Here is a 19,879-nt window from a genome sequence, read left to right on the forward strand (position 1 = left end):
GGATACCCAAAGCGCGACTATTCACCATACAGAATTAAATCAAACTATCAATACCCCAAGAAAATATGTTTCTGATCATTCAATGTTTCTCACTTTTACATCCATTTTAATTAAACCGAATCAAACACGTTGTTCAAACGGACCAGGTTAGGTTAATTTGTTAATAATTAAACTGGTAATAGGACCATTTATTGGAAATTATGCAGCAGTTTAATTACAATAGTCTTTAATTAAAAGCATTTACGACAACCTCACAAAACAAACCGTTTGAAATGTTCGCGTCGAAATAATACGAATACAATATTGTCGTGTTAGAAGCACGAAAATGAGTATTTGTATGTGCGAACTATACAGACATATTTATTATCAATATAGCATAATTTTATTTAATACGTTATTCCTAATTAAAGCAATCTATCAGAATTCATATACTAATTTACTTTTAGATTGTGCTCCAACTGTAGTTTTATTAAAGTAAATTAAATTAAAGTAATTAGCTGATGGGCGAACTTAAAAATGCAAAGACAGTTATTCCAGGTGTAAGATAATTTATAGGGCGTTAATGAATGGGTGAAGACGCATCTGGATTGTAATTAGGACTGTTGAATACTCCTTGATGGCATCAAAAGTAATTTTTTTTGATTATCTCAATTTTTCTCTTTAATGTAGAAATGAAAAACTCATTTGCTAGGACGATAATCGAATACCGTTGTACTCACAATCGCGACCGCTTCGCGATCTACAATTTCATAATTATCAACTCCAGTTTCGGTGGCTTAAGACTGAAATTAAATAAACCTCAAGCTGGCAGGACGATTTATTAACTTGGGTACAATTAGCCCAGCTTCGTCAAGGAAAATTAACAAAGTGGCAAATTTTCGGCTAAAGATGGTATTCCTGAAAAGTTGTCTCGGTCTAATTTACGTCCAAATGAAATTACGAGTGTTATTGCTGGAAGTTTGCTCTAGTGAAAAGAACGGGGCCTATCCTGAAAGTGCAGTTGTTGAGTTTTGGTCGAAACAAAGCAGTTATTTTAAATGTATTCAAGGCAAAACGGGATCTCGACTGGAACTCTTAAAAGCGGGCCCGCAAAATGTACTTTCTGGGTTCTCATTTCAATGCAAAAAATATTTTAAATGTTCACTCAGCTCGACTTTGCAACATGACTGATTCGAATAAATTTATCAACAAAACATCTATCTTCAAGTGGCCCTGGAACGACTTTGAAATTTGGACTTTCGCAGCCATCCAAGTGCATTAGAAATCTTTGTAATCGTGAAATTTGCTTAAAGTTTTCGAGGGCTGAAAACGGCAAAACATGGCTCGTTCATCTAATTGCAAAACTTCAAAGCTGCATCCTGTTTTTTTCTCGAAAGAAAGACTTTAAGCAAGAGTCGGTAAATAGGGAGTTGCAGATAGAATACATTTAATTCAGTTCAGAAAACTGGAAATGTTAAGTTTGCTTAACTTTGCTAATAGCAAAAAATTAACTTTTTAGTTTTCTAATAATATTTTATTGTTTTTTTCTGTTGATCTAAATGTCGAACAATCGGTTTTCAATGTTCATTGCAATTAAACTACAATATTTCTGTTCATTGTCTGATTTAACTTATTTGCCTTCATCTTCATTTAATTTCATCATTTTTATTTTTAATTTTATTCTCTATCTATTTCTGAAACGATTAGGAGTCCGTTCCCAAAGGTACATATCACGGACAGGCACTGGCATTATTTCTCTTCTTCTGAATAAGAGCAATACGAACATTACAAAAAAAGTTCGAAGAACGTTGAAATCAGATAAATATTCATAGAACCGATTCAGTCCAGAACACGGTCTATTGCTGTTAGAGATGACCTGATGTAACAACCTGGGCAAAAACTTGCCGGATAATACTAATGCCAGCTTATTAAGTACACTTTTTTTTATGAAAAATCATAAGTAACTTTTATGCACTCCATGCAATATTAATCCAGGTTATAACTCGTGCTCGTGCCTGAAAAACCGTTTTTGAATGTATGCTTCCTTTTTAAAGAAGCCCGTTATCATTTGTTATTCAAATATTTTTTTATATCATGAAATTTTATTATTCCATAGGATTTCAACAAAAATTCATATTGCACCTTCGTTTCAAATCACCCTCTCGAGACCGGCGGCTTTAATTAATTCCATAGGAAAATTTCTTTTTATTTCTGCAGCAATTTTAGATAATTAGACCCTTGCTATGAAAGTTTTTTTCGAAGCTCTGGAATGTTCCAGTCCGGGAAAGCTCTCAAGTTGTGTAAATATTATTAACGTTTTAATTGGATCTGGATAATGAGATTGGCCACGTGATGCAAAAGTTACTGACGATTCATTCTGATGAAAAGGCCGAAGGGTTACATTAAACAAAAATTATTATATTGAAAAAAATTTGTAGGTGCAGACTCGAATATTTCTAACTTTATCCAACAATTGGAATACTGAGCCAAAGAAATAATACTTGGTCAAAAGAATTAGTACTCAAATACCTACTCAAATTTGTCAAATTTCTCATATGCAAGGAAACAGTTTTTCCTAATTTGATTAATTGAAAATGTTGTATAAGAATAATCTGATCTGTTTATCGGCCCCTGAGATATGAGAAAAATGCGGCGAGATGCTTCAAATTACAGCTGTATCTTGAACATTTCTATGTAATATTCGAATTTTACTCTTTGTGTGAAAGCTGAAACTACTTACTGTCTCAGTTTCCAGGTCTTAATTGAAGTTTTTAGCTCTCTACGCAGTGGTCGAAAAATGAGCTTTGTAGCTCAACTGGTTTTTCAGATATGAGAAACAAAAACGGTATCACGTTTGAATCGATTTTGTCAAGCTGTTTTCAAGACAATTCAAAGAAGGAAAAACAGAAAAAAATTAATCAGGATTTGTGCACGACGATGATTGTGAGTGATATACCACTCGCAAAATTACGCAATCCAAATTTTACACCTTTTCTGTCAAAATATTGCATCTTTAATATTTTCGACGAATCAACTTTCGAAAAAGAAGCGTTGATTCTTTGTATAAAAAAAACAAAGGATCAAATTAGAAACAGGGTTGGCGAAAACTACTTTTACATTGTAATAGATAAATCTACAGACTCATCTAGTGCGCAATATATCTAGAGCACGCATTAATTGGTATCCTAGAGGAATACAATTCAAGCAAACCTTGCCTTTTTGCATCAAAACAACTAGAAAAAACGAATAATTTAACAATGACCAGATTTGTTCAGGAGTCATTAACAAATTTCTTTTTGCCAGAATCTGTTCCTTCTGAGAGGTTTGTTTTACTTTTATCTGATGCAGCTTCTTATAGGGTCAAAGCAGCAAAACAATTAAAACTATTTTATTCAAATTTAAGGCATGTAACCTGTTTAGCTCACGCCATGAATAAAGTTGCGAAGAGCCTTCAAAATAAATTTCGTACAGTAAATGATTTAATAAGCAATGCAAAAAAAGTGTTTATGAAAACTCCAACTCGAATCCAATTTTATTAAGAAAAATGTCCGAGTCTCGCATTGCCGCCCCAACCTGTTATATCCCGTTGGGGTACATGCCTAAATACAACTTTATTTTATGCCACTAACTATGACGCTATAAAATCTGTGATTGAGGATTTAATAGACCCGACTTCTTCTGCTCTTCTTAAAATCAAAGAACGTTTCAACAATAAGAAATTTAAAAAACATTTAATATTTATAAAAGCAAATTATTCTTTTATTACCACTAGTTTAACAAAATTGGAGAATACATATCTTTCTTTAGAAGCATCGATTACTTTAATAAATAGTTTCGAACTCGAATACAAGAAAGTTAAAGGTGGCTATAAATAATTCAGGTTTTCAACTCGTTAAAAATATATGGATACTATTGTAGGTAATTTTGACACTGAAATAAACAAGCCTGATTTACCAATAACCGTTATTTCCAAACTTCGATATGCACCTCTAACTTCCGTAGATGTTAAACGGACTTTTTCTGTTTTTAAACATATGTGTGACAGACGGCACAATTTCTTAATTGAAAATTTTGAAAAGCATTTAGTTGTAAACTGCTTTGTCAACAGCAGCCGTAATTCAGAATAAGTAAACAATTTTGGTCAATTTATTCACATTATTATTTAGGTACTTTATTTTATAATTTGGTTTATTAATTATCATTTTAACTTTTATCTTAATAAAACAGTTTGTACACACACATTGCTTTATTATATAAATGCAAATTTTTGGAAAGTGGTTGCGTATTTTTTTAAAATGTAGTGCATATAAATGCGCATATTTTTTAATTTTTCTCGGCATGTTTTTCTCTCTTAATTTATGACAAACGTTTTTCTTTTCACCTTTCCTACATTTTCAACTGTTTATGAAAAAAAAGTAATTATAGCACAATGGAAATGGAATTATTATTAATGCTGTTCAATATGTCCACCGATTTGTGCAATGCTTAATTCAATCCTCCGTCCTTCAAAATTGTAAAATTTCATCTTGCGCTATTAACCTTAACCAAGAGCCACGTAATGTCTGCCTATTATTTGGGCGCTTCCTCTTCGAAAATACTATTTTGGGGCCACAAAATCACTCCAACGATTTGAAGCCTGGAGATCGCGATGGCCAATCGATTCGACCACCACCACTTAACCATCGATTTGACTAATTTATATCGAGGAAACATTATACAAAATAAACACTGCCCTTCTGATTGAAGAGATATATCCTCAAGAATCTTCCGTTCAAATTCGCGTCAAAAATGTGTTGTACTGACTTTATTATTATCCAAAACTATTTATCCATCCCAAGCGTTCACGGAAATTCGCCTCTAGAAATGGATTTTTCCAATATGGTTTTAGATTTAACTACACATGACTCATGTCTCTAAATTGGTAGCAAAAAAGCTCTCTGAAAGACTATTCAAATGATTATCCCACCATTGGCAAGGTCGAGTTCTTTGGGAAAGACCCGGTGAGAATTCGGGAAAAGTGGAAACAACTTTTGCTCAAAATTAGTGATAGCATTCACATACTAAGTATCTGGGATACATCGGCGGACACACCGCATAAAAAACTTTCCAGCGGTTTAATATAACGGAGGACACATGAAGTTGTTAACAAAGCTGGTTACTTTAAGTATAAACATTTTCCAAAAGTAGCTTTAGTTCTTTTTAGCACTTGCAAATATCATTTTTTCCACTTACTTCACTTTTGACCGTCGACTTAATTCTCTGGTGACTGAAGATGACTTTCTGAAACGCGGCTTCAGAAAACCTAAAAAATATATGAACCGGAAAATTTGAACTTCTTTCTCTCATTCAAATGTTGAGCTGAAGCTGAATGAAGGCTTTAGCCTTAAGTTTTAACCACTTTTTACTTGCTATGCCTTGCTGAATATCAATGAAAATTCTTGTCTCAAATTAAGTAAAGAGAATAAAAAATAATTTTCAAACATTTCAAGCAACTTTCCATTTCCGCTGGTTATTAATTGCTTTTGATTTTTTTWAATAGATTACATCAATTCAAAACATATGTGACTCTCAATCAGTTCTTTCTGCTATAAAACTGTACCTACATCAATCCATAACATATGTGACTCTCAATCAGTTCTTTCTGCTATAAAACTGTACCTACATCAATCCATCTTGGAAAATAAAATATTTATCCTRAWTAAATCGTGCACCATACTTTTTTACATSARATACGAAMAAATTGGATGCGTTCAATTTTTGACCCACAATGCAAGCGAAACCGAAATGAATAAAATYAAAACAATACAACATCAGCGCCCGTAAAGCTGAAAAAAGCTTTTAAAACTTTGCGGCACAAAGTTTTAATCGGATTTGCTCCATTTTTCCTAAAAATTTTATATGGACGTTTTAGATACTCATGCATTGTTTTTACCGTCAATGTACGAACGCATCCGCTCCAGGCTCTTAGTTGTTTGATGTTTGTTGCATTAGATTCGAATGAAAATGAAATAAAAGTGGGAATGATTGGTATGTTCTTCATTGAATTCAAATATGCTACATTGCAATGTTTTAAAAATTAGAGACAATTGTTTATAGACTGTCTACATTTTTAAAATTTACAGAGGAAACATTTCAGTTTTTTCAGAGCAGGTAATTAATAGTCACAAAGTTTCCAAAAATTGATTACTTGTGTCACTGAAGCTAAGACGGAGTTATATATTTCAAAAACGATATGCTGTTATTCTTTCGCTCGACTTTACTGTGCAATACTAATGCAATTCAAATTATTCTGAGTATATTTGCAATTAAAATACATAAGAGTTTGTTCGTGCTTTGTCTTGCACCAAAAGTTAAGTAGAGGTTTTCAAAACAAATTTTATGGGCATCTACAAAATAGTAAATATTGTATCTTCTAACAAAATGATTCAACCGTTTCTCCTCTGGTCAATCAACCTGGTTACTTGCAGCAAAGCTGCAGACTATAAAAATGTAATTTAATCCAAAAGCGCACGCTTTGAATTCAAATGCAAAAAATCTTTATTACTAGAGAAACTAGACTCCTTTTGTAATATGGCGTAGCTAAAAAGCTAAAGCAATCTTTCTCAGTTTCCTTTGACTAGAAAACAAACGTGGATAAGAAAATACAGAGCAAGATAATATGTTTTGAGTTAATGGAAGGCGGAGCATTGAATTATATTTCTGAGGATACGAAGTTTTTGCTTTTGTTGGATCTGGGATGTTAGGGTTAGTTTCAAACTATTTCTTGGACTCATTGTTTGGTTCGAAGACTAAGTTTATTAATTAAGTACTTATTGGTAGTTTGTCAGCTTTTCGTCTTGCACATTATGTGTTCTGATCTGGCCTTCAGAATCTAGGCTCTCTTTCAACGTTTAAACTCAGACATTAAACGATAAAAAATATTTTAAAATAATAAAAAAATTAAATAGTATTGCTTGTCTCATAAATGAGTACCTTTGAGCAAATAAACGAATTCTTCTTACTTGCTTCTTTTTGTCAACCTTTAATGAAGATGGACTTAACTTACTGTAAGATATTTTTTATACAATTAGCTGGTTTGGATAGATGGGAATTTTGGCAAAATACATCTTGCTTCCAATTGATCAAGTTTGTTAAAATAAGCTAACTTCTACGTTATTTGAGCAACATCGTTAATTAAGCAGCCCGAAACTGAAGTGTTTTTCCTATAGTATTGTACTCCGCTAAACAAAATGCCTCCCAACACTGGTAAACATACAAGCAAAATAGCAATACATTTTATTGAATTTCTTTTCCAAGCACCAATTTTTTCCAAACTACGTGCTACTTTCAGGAAGCAGGCTCATAAATGCACTGAACTAACTAGAGCTTGCTGGCATATTAGGATAATCTGTAACTCTTTAAGGCATAGGCATAGTTAGTATTAACTGTTTTTCTTCTACTTTGACTATAGACAATTGCTTTTTGAACGATTTTTACTTATTAATTTATAATAATATGTAATAAATATTAATTATTAATTTTATGTAACGGTCGAGTTCTAATTAGTTTCGTACTTTGAAGTATTTGGAATGATTTCAGCTTTAAGGGACAGAAGATAAGTACCTGTTCATAATTACTGACTTAGAAATAACTTGACATTTTCCTTCTTTTGAACCAGCTCCTAAATACACAAGATATCCCTTAATTAAACTTCAAACAAGCGTTTGCTTTATTTAATAAGCCGTTCTTAGTTCAAAGATTTCTCCTGAATGTTTTAGAATTAGGTCTCGGTTCGTAGAGCGAAAAGCCTTAGATTCCGCAAATAATTTTTCACATTTAATTGGCTTCGAGTTAATGAAATTGAGATAATCGCTCTTATCGGGGGCAGTTTACAAGAAATTTATTGGGATAAGAACTTCAGCTCAGAAAAAGTTTATTTTCAAAAGCACTTGTTTACAGAAAGTAAGACGTTATGTTTGAAAGTAACTGGATAAGTGAAACTCTCTCGAATAGGGAAACACATCTTCTTCAACTTGCTAGTACTGTAAATGTATTATTTACATCATTACAAGTTTTATGCATAAATTGTTACTAAATTGAATTAACAAATGGTGTTTGATTTCGATTGAGGCTACAATCTGTTTAAATTAAAAATTACACATTTTCATACACGATTTGTTAATTCATTTTATTCAGTGTCTACACCTCATTTTCTACATTGTTAGTGAATTGTTATGTTCGCATTCGCAAGAGCCATTTTGCCCTTTTATTAAGCAATTTTAAACAATTTTTTTACGTTTTGCGTTAGCAAAGCTGAAAAATGATTGAACATGAGGGTTGAATAAAAAATAAAAATCTTTTTTTTGTAATCTGAAACCAAAAGCGCAAATAGGTAAACGTCATTAGTTAATGGCCAGTTTTAGTACCTACTTATTAGAAAAAACTGAAAATGGCTCGTTTTATCTAGCATCACTATTTTTGTCGCCTTCCTTTTGATATGGTTTTTCGCAAATATCTCAGTTATTAATAACAATTTTTTTTACTATTTTGTTGTGCTCCCAAAACAAACCCGAACAACACCTCCAGAGGAATAACGGCAATTTTGAATCACTCTGTATTTGTTTTCGGGCAATCTCTAAAGAGAAAAAATAAATAATGTTGAATAAGTGATTGAGTTATTTAGTAAGTTGAGTTGGCAAGTAATCAGTTTCATTCGAGTATTATTATCAAAATAGTAATAACGAAGAAGTTTAACTTATCATTATTATAACCACGATAAAAAAATCTATAAAATACTTCAGTACCTACTCCGATAAGAACAAAACGCAATGCAAAAGAAGATTCAGAAGAAAAAATCAACACCATCAACTTCTTTTGAAGTTGAGGATGAAGCTGTAAAATCTGTAAGTTCTGCAAGAAGTTACTATTTATTGTAAATCATAATATTAAAGAAACTCTGCCTGCATGTTGGATGAATTGAGTAGCTCAGCAGCCATGTTGCCGGACCCAAGTCCCGACAAAGCTGTTTTCCGGGTTCTCAGGTCAGGCTAGAAACCTATCTTGGGTAGAAAACAAAAAAGGCTCACAGAACAAAGATAGTAGCCTCGGATAAGACAAATAAAACTTATACCTACCCGATGAGATTAAGGAAAAGAGGATTTGGGAAACGAAAACACCAACGAATAGCCACCTGGAAGGTCACATCACTAATGAATAAAGACCAATAAATAATAATCGAACTCCAGATCCGTAATATAGATATATGTGTATTGTCAGAAACAAACAATAAGGACAAGGAAAATTCACAATTGGCAGAGTATTTACTGATTTGCAATGGAAGATTAACAGATGACCGAGCGGCCTCAGGAGTGGGTCTGTTAGTGCACAAAAAACATAATAGACATCTGCTATATTCATGACAGACCACTGCTTACTACGATTAAGTTTACGAACGTGCTACGACCAGCTCCAGAACACTATTGACATAATACCAAAAGCTGAGTAAGTTACAATTTTGAGAGATCTCAGTAGCAGCAACTAGGGTATCAGAATAGCTCCGGGACATAATATGGAGAAAGAAACATATGAGTACTGAAGGCAAAACGCCAATTTACAACACGTGTGTAAGATCTATTATGACCTACGCAGTAGAAACACAAGCAGAAACAGCCGTTACTAAACAACTGCTAAGAACAACCTAAATGACGATCCTGTAATAACTTACGAGCAAAACGTGAACAGAGTGAGAAACAGGGATATCAGAGTCCATTGTGACATTCCAGACCAGATACTAAAAGATGGTCCAGAATAAGAAGACGAGCATGGGGAGACCACGTCGACGGAATGGATGATAATCGACTACTCAATATTGCAAAAGAGGATAAACCAACCAACCGTAGACCTCCAGACCCCCCAAACAATGGATCGAAATCTGGACATCGTAGTCAGAACTTAGGCTGCAGCTTTGAAAAAAACCAATACATTGCATTATAATAATAAGCAGAAGAAGATAATATTAAAGACAGAAACGGCAAGGATCTTTCCTATCGTCCTACTCCTTACCTCGATTATAAGCAGCAACTGTAAAGAATAGAAAACCCACACTCACCTGGTCAATGTTAGATTCTTGAAACCTCTAGCACGTGTTTCGGACGTGGACCAGCCCCCGTAGGATAATACACTACAATCTATACTATAAGACGATATGTATTAGTCCTAATGAGCGGATATATATTAATTTTAATGAGGTAGATATTGTAATCAAATTCCAAAGATACTTAAATAGAAAGCGGATAGCTTTTAAGTAATTTCCATTGTAATTCTCAGAAGTAATAAACGTTTTTAAAAGCTCGTTCCCCGTCTTCAGTTCATAATTGGCGCTGCGAACAGGATAGTGTTCACGTTAAGTTGAAATATTTATTTATTTAAACACTATCTGAAACGAATCGGGTCTTCATCGGTGCAACCTTTCTGCAATCGTTGATCCAGAACTAAAAAGACAACTCTAACGAATGGACGTTGCGAGTAAGCGAACTACATCGGCTAAAGCAACCTTCTTTGCAACTTTCTTTAAAGAAGAATATGCTTGCTGAAATTCTTTAAAGAAGAACCAACAAGCCTTGAATTTAGATATTCCTACCGTAGACGATCTGAGTAACTTAATAAGAATCCCAAATTTATCCAACACTTCAAAGGACTCTAACACCATAAATGTTGAATAATTTTAAATTCGTGTAAATTCGACACCAATGGAATTATTTCAATGGAAATGCACCTGTAGCTTAACAGCTTAACCATATTGGTTTTTGCGAAATTCTAACATTCTAGCCGGGTTTTATGTAGGTGTTAGAATGGCAATTCTGCTATTAGGAACTAAAGGATGTTTTTGGGTAGTTGGTTTTAAGCGCTCTCATAGGAAAGTACAGTTGGTTGGTTGATTTCTTGAGTTTTGACAAAGTAAGTGATAAATTATAGAAAAAACTAGTTAAAAAGTGCGCTACTAAAGTTTTATCAGTTGGAAAAATCAGACAGTTTTTGCAATAAATGTCGCATAAACAACATAATCAACGCGAATAAGCAAAGTCATGTATAAAGAAGCAAGTCTGGCAAAACGTTTAACTGAATCTTGAATGTTATTATCCGCTCCAAACGTGTTAGATTATGATTTTAATGCGTCATTTGTGCATTATTAGTAGGAAAGTTTTCCGCATTTCTCTTAAATAATTCCAAAGATTAACAGTAGAATGGAAACAGCGATAGTCCATTTGCATCAATCTCAGTTCATTAAAATTTGATGCTGACGCATGTGAATTACAGGCAAATAGCAAATAGCTGGTGTTTAACTAGGAATTTAACAGAATTTTTTCGTCTTTTGCAAGACGAACGACCCAAAACGTATCAACGATATTTCTTCCGTAACTCATTTTATTTAACAACAGCCGCAACAGCAGCAATAGCTTTGTTTTCACTAGAAAACTCACATCTTAAATTAATTTTTCGCATTTTTCTTGTGGTTGTTCCCAAGCATTTTTTTATGATGATATGAAGCTGGCCAATTATTAAGGACACAAATTCCGTAATAATCTCTGAGTCAAACTGGTTAATGGAAAACACTATCGTTATCGTTTTTATTATGAGAAAGCGCTAAATTTTGATTTATTGGATTCACCAGGTTTCGTAATAAACCCCAATCGAAGTTAATTGAAAAACCAGAATCGCATTTTGATTGGTCTCAATTCGCCATCTAAACATATAAATCAATGCGAAATTAACGAAAGACACTGTGTTGATGTTCTTGATAGAGAGCAAGTCAAGGTAAAGTTCAATCTGCCAGATGCTAGAACAAGAAACAGCAGGTCAAAACCAAAAAAAAATTCCCCCAATCAAACTGAAATTGTACAACAAACACTAGGAGTTCTAAAGTGGATTTTGCAAAAATCCCAAACGAAAAAAGTTAAAGTTGTTTCGGATCTGTGTTATGCCAGATAACCTGTCCGCATGTTTCAATTAAGCAGCAATTAGATATTCCGATGCTAAAGGTCACAAGGCACAAACAACTGTTGAGTAGGCTTCTCTGTTCAATAGGAGCATCAGCTACACAAAAAACAATTCTATTTCATTTAATTACTCCTATATATCCAGCTGGTTCGACTCGAATCGAAATGTGATGGTCGGGTTCCAATGAAGAATTGTTCTTTTAGATCTTAGTCAAATTTTGGGCTTTTCAAGAAAAAATAATCAGTCGATAGTTTTCCTGCATCATAGATGGAACAAACCCCTTGATCCTAATTATAGCTGCATTTCCAACAACTTGGTAGACTTTACGTTGAAAAATCCGGATTTTTTCCGGAGAAAACCAATTTGAAATGATTATATAAAGGCTGACTGCTGCTCTTCGTTTCAGAACTATTGCCTGATCGTTGGTATGTTAACTATCATCGCAGACATCTAATTACTTCACATCAAATACGAGATACAACAACAGATTAAACAGCGCGATCATGTTTAGTCGGGTAGCATTTGCTTGGTGCCTATACCACATCGCGGTCCAGAGTGATGTGTTGAACAAAACCGTCTACAGTCAGCCAGTAGCAGTCAACTCTAGAAAAACCACGTTAGTACAAACAGAGGCAGCAGCAGATAAACAGTTTGATTTTAAGAATAAAACAGAAGTGTCAAGTGAACGCGCTGTGAATGCAAATGAAAGTGATGGCTCTGCAACTGCAGGTTCTTCAGGTTCTGCAAGGCTCGATGTTAACGAAACAAGAATTGGCAAGAGTCACAAGCGGCAATTTTCTGTTGTAGAGTTGCTGACAACGACATTTCCCAAAAAAATCTCAAATGATACTGGATTGAACCCTTGCAAAGCTGGTAAGTGACTTAAATTTGAGGTTCATTGGAATTATTACAAGACACAACTTACTGATTTTGTGGCAATTAAAACCAGCTATCTGAATGAATTTTCAAAACTTACCACTGTTCAACGTTTAACCAATTGCGTGTTAAATTCGTATTTTGGAAAACAGCAACGTATCTACATTTTTGAAAGACCAGTTAAACCTGTCCTAATTACCTATAAACTTGAGGTAATTGAGACAAATTTTCCATAAGTTCTAGAGATTATTTGTATCAATAATCGCAGATAAACTCACTCTGTACATTGCTGTGCAGGCAAGAAATCCTAAACTCACTAAGGATTATAAAATAAATGCCTTGCAAGTGGTGGCTTGAGCTTTTAAATGATTGCGTTTCTCACAGTAAGCGCAGACAAACTCACTCTGGATATTGTGCTGTGCAGGCAATAAATCCTAAATTCGCTAACAATTATAAAATAAATGCCTTGCAAGCTGTAGCTTTAGCTCAGAAATGCTTGGGTAAATTTGATCCAGATTTGTTTCTCGATGACATAGCCATCACCTTTGAATTATCGAGACAGAGGAATAGTCCAGTGGATGATGAAGAAAAGCATAAACTTCTTTCGGACCGCGCCAAGAAAATTTTGGAGAAGAAGAAAATCTGGTAAGCACAGAACTAGCTGTATTATTTTTGTTGGACTTGCTTTTTTCGTGTAAGGGTCCATTAAATGTTTCATTTCTTCTGAAGTCTCGATTGAGGAATTTTGAGAAAATCAACCACTGAACCAACCTCTATGTGGCAAACTATTAAAAACTAATAATTTGGGAGCATTTTAAAAATGTGAATCTCTCCCAAAGTTTTCTCACAGCAAATGTGAACTGGAATTGTTGATAGTTTCCAGAACATTAAATAAATTTCACTAAAATGCAATAAATCCACGCCCAGTTTTCTAACAGGTCTCAGTCTACAATGTTTGGAATTCAAACGACCCTCAAAATGAGCGCAATGCCAAACACTCGAAAAACCCAACACAAACCGAAAACCACTTAACAAAAGTCCCTCGAACACTATTTCTTAGAACTGGTTGAGCAGCTGACTACTTGTAAAAAACATTTTAATAGGAGCTTCGAATTGATAATCCTGGAAGTAACAAAACTTAGAGTTTCTACCATTTAGACTCAATTTAAAAAATAAACAGCACTGCTCGAGACCGTCACCACACTCTTCCCATTGATTATTTTTGTAATATTAGAACAAGTCAAAGTGAACTTTACCTCTATACCTAATACTTTTCGGTTTAATTCCTTTTTCCTGAAGCTGACATTAGCTGGCAATTCTAACGCTACTCAGTCCACCCTCGAACTATCTGCTATCCCCAGAGGAATTTGTTTTAATGATTTTTCCAAGATTTTTTAATAAGGAATTATGCGCTGCTGATGTGCCGACTTCCTCCATTGGCCAATTTGTTTAAAAAATTGTCTTTAAAATATTCAGTACATTTCCATGATGTTTCATTTAGTCTTGTTTGCTTACTGATTCTTCTTCCTCCGGAAAGTGTACAAGAGTTCAAAGATTCTCCTTAATGGTAATTTAGATTAGTGAGATCCATAGGCAGTATGCAAGCTTTCTACTGTCTGTTTCCTCTAGAAGCCTCAATATGTTAGTCCTTTTTATCTAAAGATAAGTTCTTTCATTCCTTCACTGATGGAGGATTCTGGCTGTCAGACTGAAGGGACACAATTCGAATAGAAAACTTGCATTTTTCAAGTTTTCGCTTTTTCCAAATCTACAACCTCACAATCTATAACAATATTGCCTTCAAGGGTCATCGATAAGTAACCCTACGGATTTGTAAAAAATTAATTCAGTGGTCAAAGAAACACAAAACATTTTTAAACAGGTGATAGTTCCTACTATCAACAATTCGTAATAGCTTCCAATTGATTGATAGATACTGGCATACGATTATGATTAATCAAAGCGAGCTTGTAGGAAAACCGACACCGTATCCAGGTCTCATAGAATCCCGAAACGGGCAGTAGCCACTACGATGAAAGGAAGACTATGGGATAATGGGATAATACCATATGAAATTGATGAGGGATGGAGCGCATATCGAAAAGCCTTGGCCAGGCAGGCCATGAGGCATTGGGAGAACCATACTTGCTTGAAGTTCATTGAAAGGAACAAAACTGAAAATGTGGACTTTATTTTCTTCACCGAGAAACCTTGCGGGTAGGAAAACTACCACTAGCTAAGAGTTGAGGGTTTATGCTTGCCAATTGCAGATGTTGTTCGTTCGTGGGCAAAAGAGGAATCGGCGCTCAAGCATTAAGCATAAGCGAAAATTGCGCAAAGTTTGGTATTGTTGTTCATGAAATAGGTCACGCAATCGGGTACTACCACGAGCACACCCGACCCGATAGAGATAACTACGTCCAAGTGTTCACGCAGAATATAATGAAAGGTCAGTGCAATTATCAATAATGTTAATTTGCGGCGAAAACATAAATACTTGTAGTTCCTTGATGTTGTGAACTGAACAATTAATAACAACAACCGGCTTTCTACGAGGGCACCAACAAACAATCTGGTTGTTTCAGGTCAGCAGGCCAACTTCCACAAACTGCCCACTGGCCGAGTAATTTCGCTGGGCCAGAAATATGATTACAATTCCATCATGCACTATGCTAGGAACACTTATTCGATCAACGGCTTTTTGAATACCATCCAGCCAATCCCGCTGGGCATAAAACCTCCGGGAATCGGTCAGAGGGTGGGCCTCAGCGCTGGGGATATCGAGCAAACCTTAATTCTGTACAACTGCCCAAGTAAGCAAAATAACTTGAAACCAAATTTTAATTGCTCATCGCTGAATCTGACAACATTTTCAGAATGCGGCAGCACTTTCCAGACAATATCCGGTTCGTTTTTTCCCCCCAAAATGAACGTCAACGCCCCACGAAAATCGCTGGCATGTGAGTGGAGAATCACTGCCACTCCTGGGGAGAAAATTATCCTCAACATAACGTCAATGGAAATTTTCAAGTCCCCAAATTGCTCCAGAGATTTTGTCGAAGTACGCGATGGCCATTGGAAAAAATCAAAGCTTTTAGGTAACTCAGCCCTTTTAAAACAACTGTAGAAACTACATAGATAGTTTCCAGGAAAATTTTGTGGGCGGGGCGACATTTTCAACATCAGATCGGACACCAATCGGATGCTGATCGTTTACCAGGCCGCCACTATCAATACACACACTGGATTTTTGGGCAACTTCAAAGTTTTTTGTGGAGGAACGTTGCATGTCACCTCCATCGGGTAAACATCCAACAGGTTTGGCCGTTGTTTCTCGAATATTCCTCTGATTGCAGATATCTAGCTTCTCCAAATTACCCCGACGACTATCGCCCTAACAAAGAATGCATCTGGAAGATTACTGTTCCCGATCAATATCAAGTGGCGCTAAAGTTCCTCAGCTTCGACTTGGAGCACCATGCGGAATGCAGTTACGATTTCGTCTCAATCCATGGCGTATTGGATAAGAATGCTTCTCATGTGGCCACTCTTTGCGGACAAACTGTTCCCGAAAACATCGTCTCATCGTCCAACCAGATAATTATTAAATTCGTCTCCGACAGGTACGTTTGCTCGGTAATCTCCCGCACTCTCTCCAGCCTGGTGCTTCCAGGTCAAAGGAAAGAGGAGGATTCTCCGCGAAAATTTTCGCTGAATACAACGAGTGCGATCGGAAGGACCATGGATGCGAGCAAACATGCATCAACACCTTGGGAAGCTACATGTGTGCGTGCAGACAAGGCCTGGAGCTACAGTCAGATAAAAGGAGCTGTGCTGGTAAGTTTCTACGAACGGGACTTAATCTCTTTGCCGAATCTTTTAAAGGCCTTTTCTAGATGCATGTGGCGGCACCTTCAAGGCGCCAATCGGAATAGTCACCTCTCCAGCATTCCCCGAACTGTATCCTGGAAGCAAACAATGCACTTGGATCATAGAAGCGCCTTTACAGCATATTGTTGTCTTCAACATCACGTATTTGGACGTAGAAGGAAACGACTATGACGATCAGGTTAGCTATGGAAGAAATTGGGTTTAGAGATGGGAGATGCATATTTGGGTTTTAGTTGTGCGAATACGACCAGGTCAATGTCTCCAGCCTATTCAGCAATGGGAAATACAAGCAGCATGGCTCGTTTTGTGGTACCAAAAGACCCAGCATTATTTTTTCCGAGAGTAATGTCCTGGAGATTAGCTTCGGATCGGATGACAGTGTCCAACATACTGGATTTGCTGCGATTTATTATATTGGTGAGCTCATTTTCCTCGTTCATTTCTAGGTGATGCATCTGAGGGAAAACAGATACTCAGGAGGGAATCGTCTGGTAGCTTATTGAGTTTCCGCCAGATTGCCACATAAGCTTTACAGCACTCTGCATTTATTTCTTCAACAGGATAATACTCATCCAAAAACAACAATGACTTAGTGAAATTGGCTGACACTCTTGTGATAATGCAACGAAAATCACTCACTCTTCTTGTAGATCCAAACGAATGTTCTATAAGAAACGGTGGATGTGAACACGACTGCGTTAATACACTAGGAAGCTTCCAATGCATATGTCGCACTGGTTTCACGCTACACGAAAACAAGAAAGACTGCATTCAAGGTGATTGTGTCCATGATATCTTCACTGTATCCGTACCGCCTATGTATGGGATAATCAACAGTCCCAACTATCCAAAGTATTATCCCGCATCCAAAGATTGCGCCTGGCATATCAGAACTTTGCCAGGGCACAGAATTCGGCTGATTTTCATGAACTTCAACTTGGAATCTCATCCTGAGTGCTACTTCGACAACCTACAGGTATAAATGTGCAAGATTAGTTGATTGACCAAATAAAACTCAATTTCACCTTAATTTCTTTGCAAACTAATCGATTACGTTTTTCTACATCTGTGATAAGACTCAAACACTTTTTTGTGCACTTTTAAGATATTTGATGGCGACTCATCAAAGTCCCACCAGAAAGGCAGATATTGCGGACGTCGAGTGCCTCTGTCCATTGACTCGACGGAAAACCAGCTCTACATGACTTTCAAGTCCGACAATAACGTCCAGAAAAAAGGATTCTCCGTCACTTACTATACGGTAAGTTTCTACCACCTGTTTTCTTCAACTAATGCTTCAACTCTCATTTTTGTAGCTTTGCGGAGGAGCTCTACGGGCTTCGAAAGGGAAGCGCCAAATCTACTCCCATCCTCTCTACGGAAATGCCTCATATTCAAGCATGAAGTCTTGCGACTGGTTTGTGATAGGAAATGACGGTTTCAACATTAAATTGTTCTTCAAAGAATTCGACGTGGAGCTAGCAGATGACTGCAGTTTCGACTACTTGGAAGTGTTTGATGGACTGGACAGTCACGACAGCAGAAGCTTGGGGAGGTTCTGTGGCAATCAGGTATTTTCGATAAAATCCTATCGCTTCGAAGCTAATGCTATTGTCTTCAGACATCCACTGAACTAACGACCACTGAAAAAGGTGTAATTTTAAGATTCCGAACTGATGTTCGAATAGTTGGACGAGGCTTCATTCTAGAATACGAGCTAGTTGAAAGCATTGCTAGCTGAGAAGAGGACGATACTCCGCTGGAATCGAGCTGAATGCTGGAACTATGTAGCGATTTGTGATATTTTTATGACGCTACTTTAATTCTGACTACAAGAACAGTACTACTGATTTTCAAGCCACTAATCTGGTTAAAAAGAACATGTTTTGAGAGTGGAACAAGTACAAACTCGTTTGTCGAAGAATTGGCTTAATTTATTTTCCTCCAAGGTGCCACATCTTTAATATCACACTTCAATAAAAGTAGACTATTAACCCCATAAACAAGGGGTTTTTATTAAAACGTTTGATTCTATTTTTTGATTTTGATCTGATTCAACGTTTCAAACTATTGGGAAGCAAAATAGTTGTACAAAAGAAGTAATTTCGCACAAAAACCCTGCGAAGTTGTTCTGGAAGGAAACGTTTGCACTACTCCGGTAACCTTGCATATCGAGCCGAAAACCCACCTTGTTGGTTTCGGTACCGCGGTTCTTATCACTCAACAGGTTCCGCGTAATGTTTGTGGTATTGAGGAAAGCTATATAAATTCAATGGAATTGAAATAGCAGTTAGACAGGGAGATAATATTTTTCCAAAACTTTTCACACTCACATTAGAGGACTCTAAGAGACTTTAAGAGACCATTTGCGCTTCGCCGATGACGTTATCATTTTTGCCTCGACGTGAGAGGATCTCCAACTAATGCTCGAACAACTCCATCACGCATCTGCCAAAGGAGGCCTGAAGATGAATTTGTGCAAGACAAAAATTCTAAACGAAAACGTAGAACAAATTACGGTCAATGGGCAAAGAATCTAAAACCTCAAAGAGTATTTACAGGTTGATTCAAAATTGGCGTCATTCYTTTTAAGGGGTGATAGAGGCTCCCTTGTTGGATAAGGCTCCCTTGTCCTGTGTGGGAGTACGGGAAAASTTCTCTTCTACAATTTTTTGATGAAAAGGCACAGCGGCAATGATGGTTTTTGTCATTAACAGTTAGTTACAGATGGATAGCCCCTGTCAATTATAACAAGAATTTGTCAAACTGTGACTTACTTTGAATTTCCTCTCACGAATTTGCGGAYATGCGATTAGTTCAGGGGAAATGCTACAGTAACACAGCAGAAGCTGAAAGAACTCGCGAGGAGAGTGGTTCCAGGAACATGGTGGAAGACAATCGATGTTTGGGTTCCAGAGGAACAAGTATTGGCCATAACCGAATCAGGGCCTTCCAGGGACACTCAGAGCACAATAACTGACACTTTCCGAAGCACCAAATAAATAGCGAGGAAGGGCTACATTCCTACCACGTTTGTACGATACATACAGCACAAGGAGATACAAATGGAGCAGGAGTTAATTAACTGAATACGAGAAGCTGCTTGATAAGAGTGGATAATAAAGAGATTACACAGGCACTAGCTTGTTTGGAGTTA

At 36.2% G+C, this 19,879-nt stretch overlaps 1 protein-coding gene across 3 annotated transcripts in view; it reads left to right on the forward strand.

Moving 5' to 3' along the window:
- Window positions 1–18,646, forward strand: part of LOC109538326 (tolloid-like protein 1) — a 55,608-nt gene extending 36,962 nt beyond the window's left edge. Inside the window, exons 1-16 of one of the 3 annotated variants that reach the window (XM_048663503.1) lie at window positions 10,826–10,914; window positions 12,362–12,828; window positions 13,347–13,476; window positions 14,806–15,048; window positions 15,102–15,280; window positions 15,417–15,644; window positions 15,708–15,929; window positions 15,981–16,134; window positions 16,188–16,454; window positions 16,505–16,668; window positions 16,728–16,900; window positions 16,956–17,139; window positions 17,373–17,698; window positions 17,828–17,983; window positions 18,039–18,293; window positions 18,344–18,646. In XM_048663503.1, coding sequence (XP_048519460.1) covers window positions 12,459–12,828; window positions 13,347–13,476; window positions 14,806–15,048; window positions 15,102–15,280; window positions 15,417–15,644; window positions 15,708–15,929; window positions 15,981–16,134; window positions 16,188–16,454; window positions 16,505–16,668; window positions 16,728–16,900; window positions 16,956–17,139; window positions 17,373–17,698; window positions 17,828–17,983; window positions 18,039–18,293; window positions 18,344–18,463 — 3,171 coding nt within the window. In that variant the 5' untranslated portion in view covers window positions 10,826–10,914; window positions 12,362–12,458 and the 3' untranslated portion in view covers window positions 18,464–18,646. Of the gene's footprint in view, window positions 1–10,825; window positions 10,915–12,361; window positions 12,829–13,346; window positions 13,477–14,805; window positions 15,049–15,101; window positions 15,281–15,416; window positions 15,645–15,707; window positions 15,930–15,980; window positions 16,135–16,187; window positions 16,455–16,504; window positions 16,669–16,727; window positions 16,901–16,955; window positions 17,140–17,372; window positions 17,699–17,827; window positions 17,984–18,038; window positions 18,294–18,343 lie in introns of those variants that run through there. The other 2 variants (XM_019905512.2, XM_048663504.1) reach the window with 2 other exon arrangements.
- Window positions 18,647–19,879: the final 1,233 nt, after the last annotated feature.

This window comes from Dendroctonus ponderosae, unplaced genomic scaffold (assembly GCF_020466585.1).
Source record: "Dendroctonus ponderosae isolate FM_Combo_2020 unplaced genomic scaffold, Dpon_F_20191213v2 Dpon_F_20191213_2, whole genome shotgun sequence".
NCBI classification, from domain to species: Eukaryota; Metazoa; Arthropoda; class Insecta; order Coleoptera; family Curculionidae; genus Dendroctonus; species Dendroctonus ponderosae.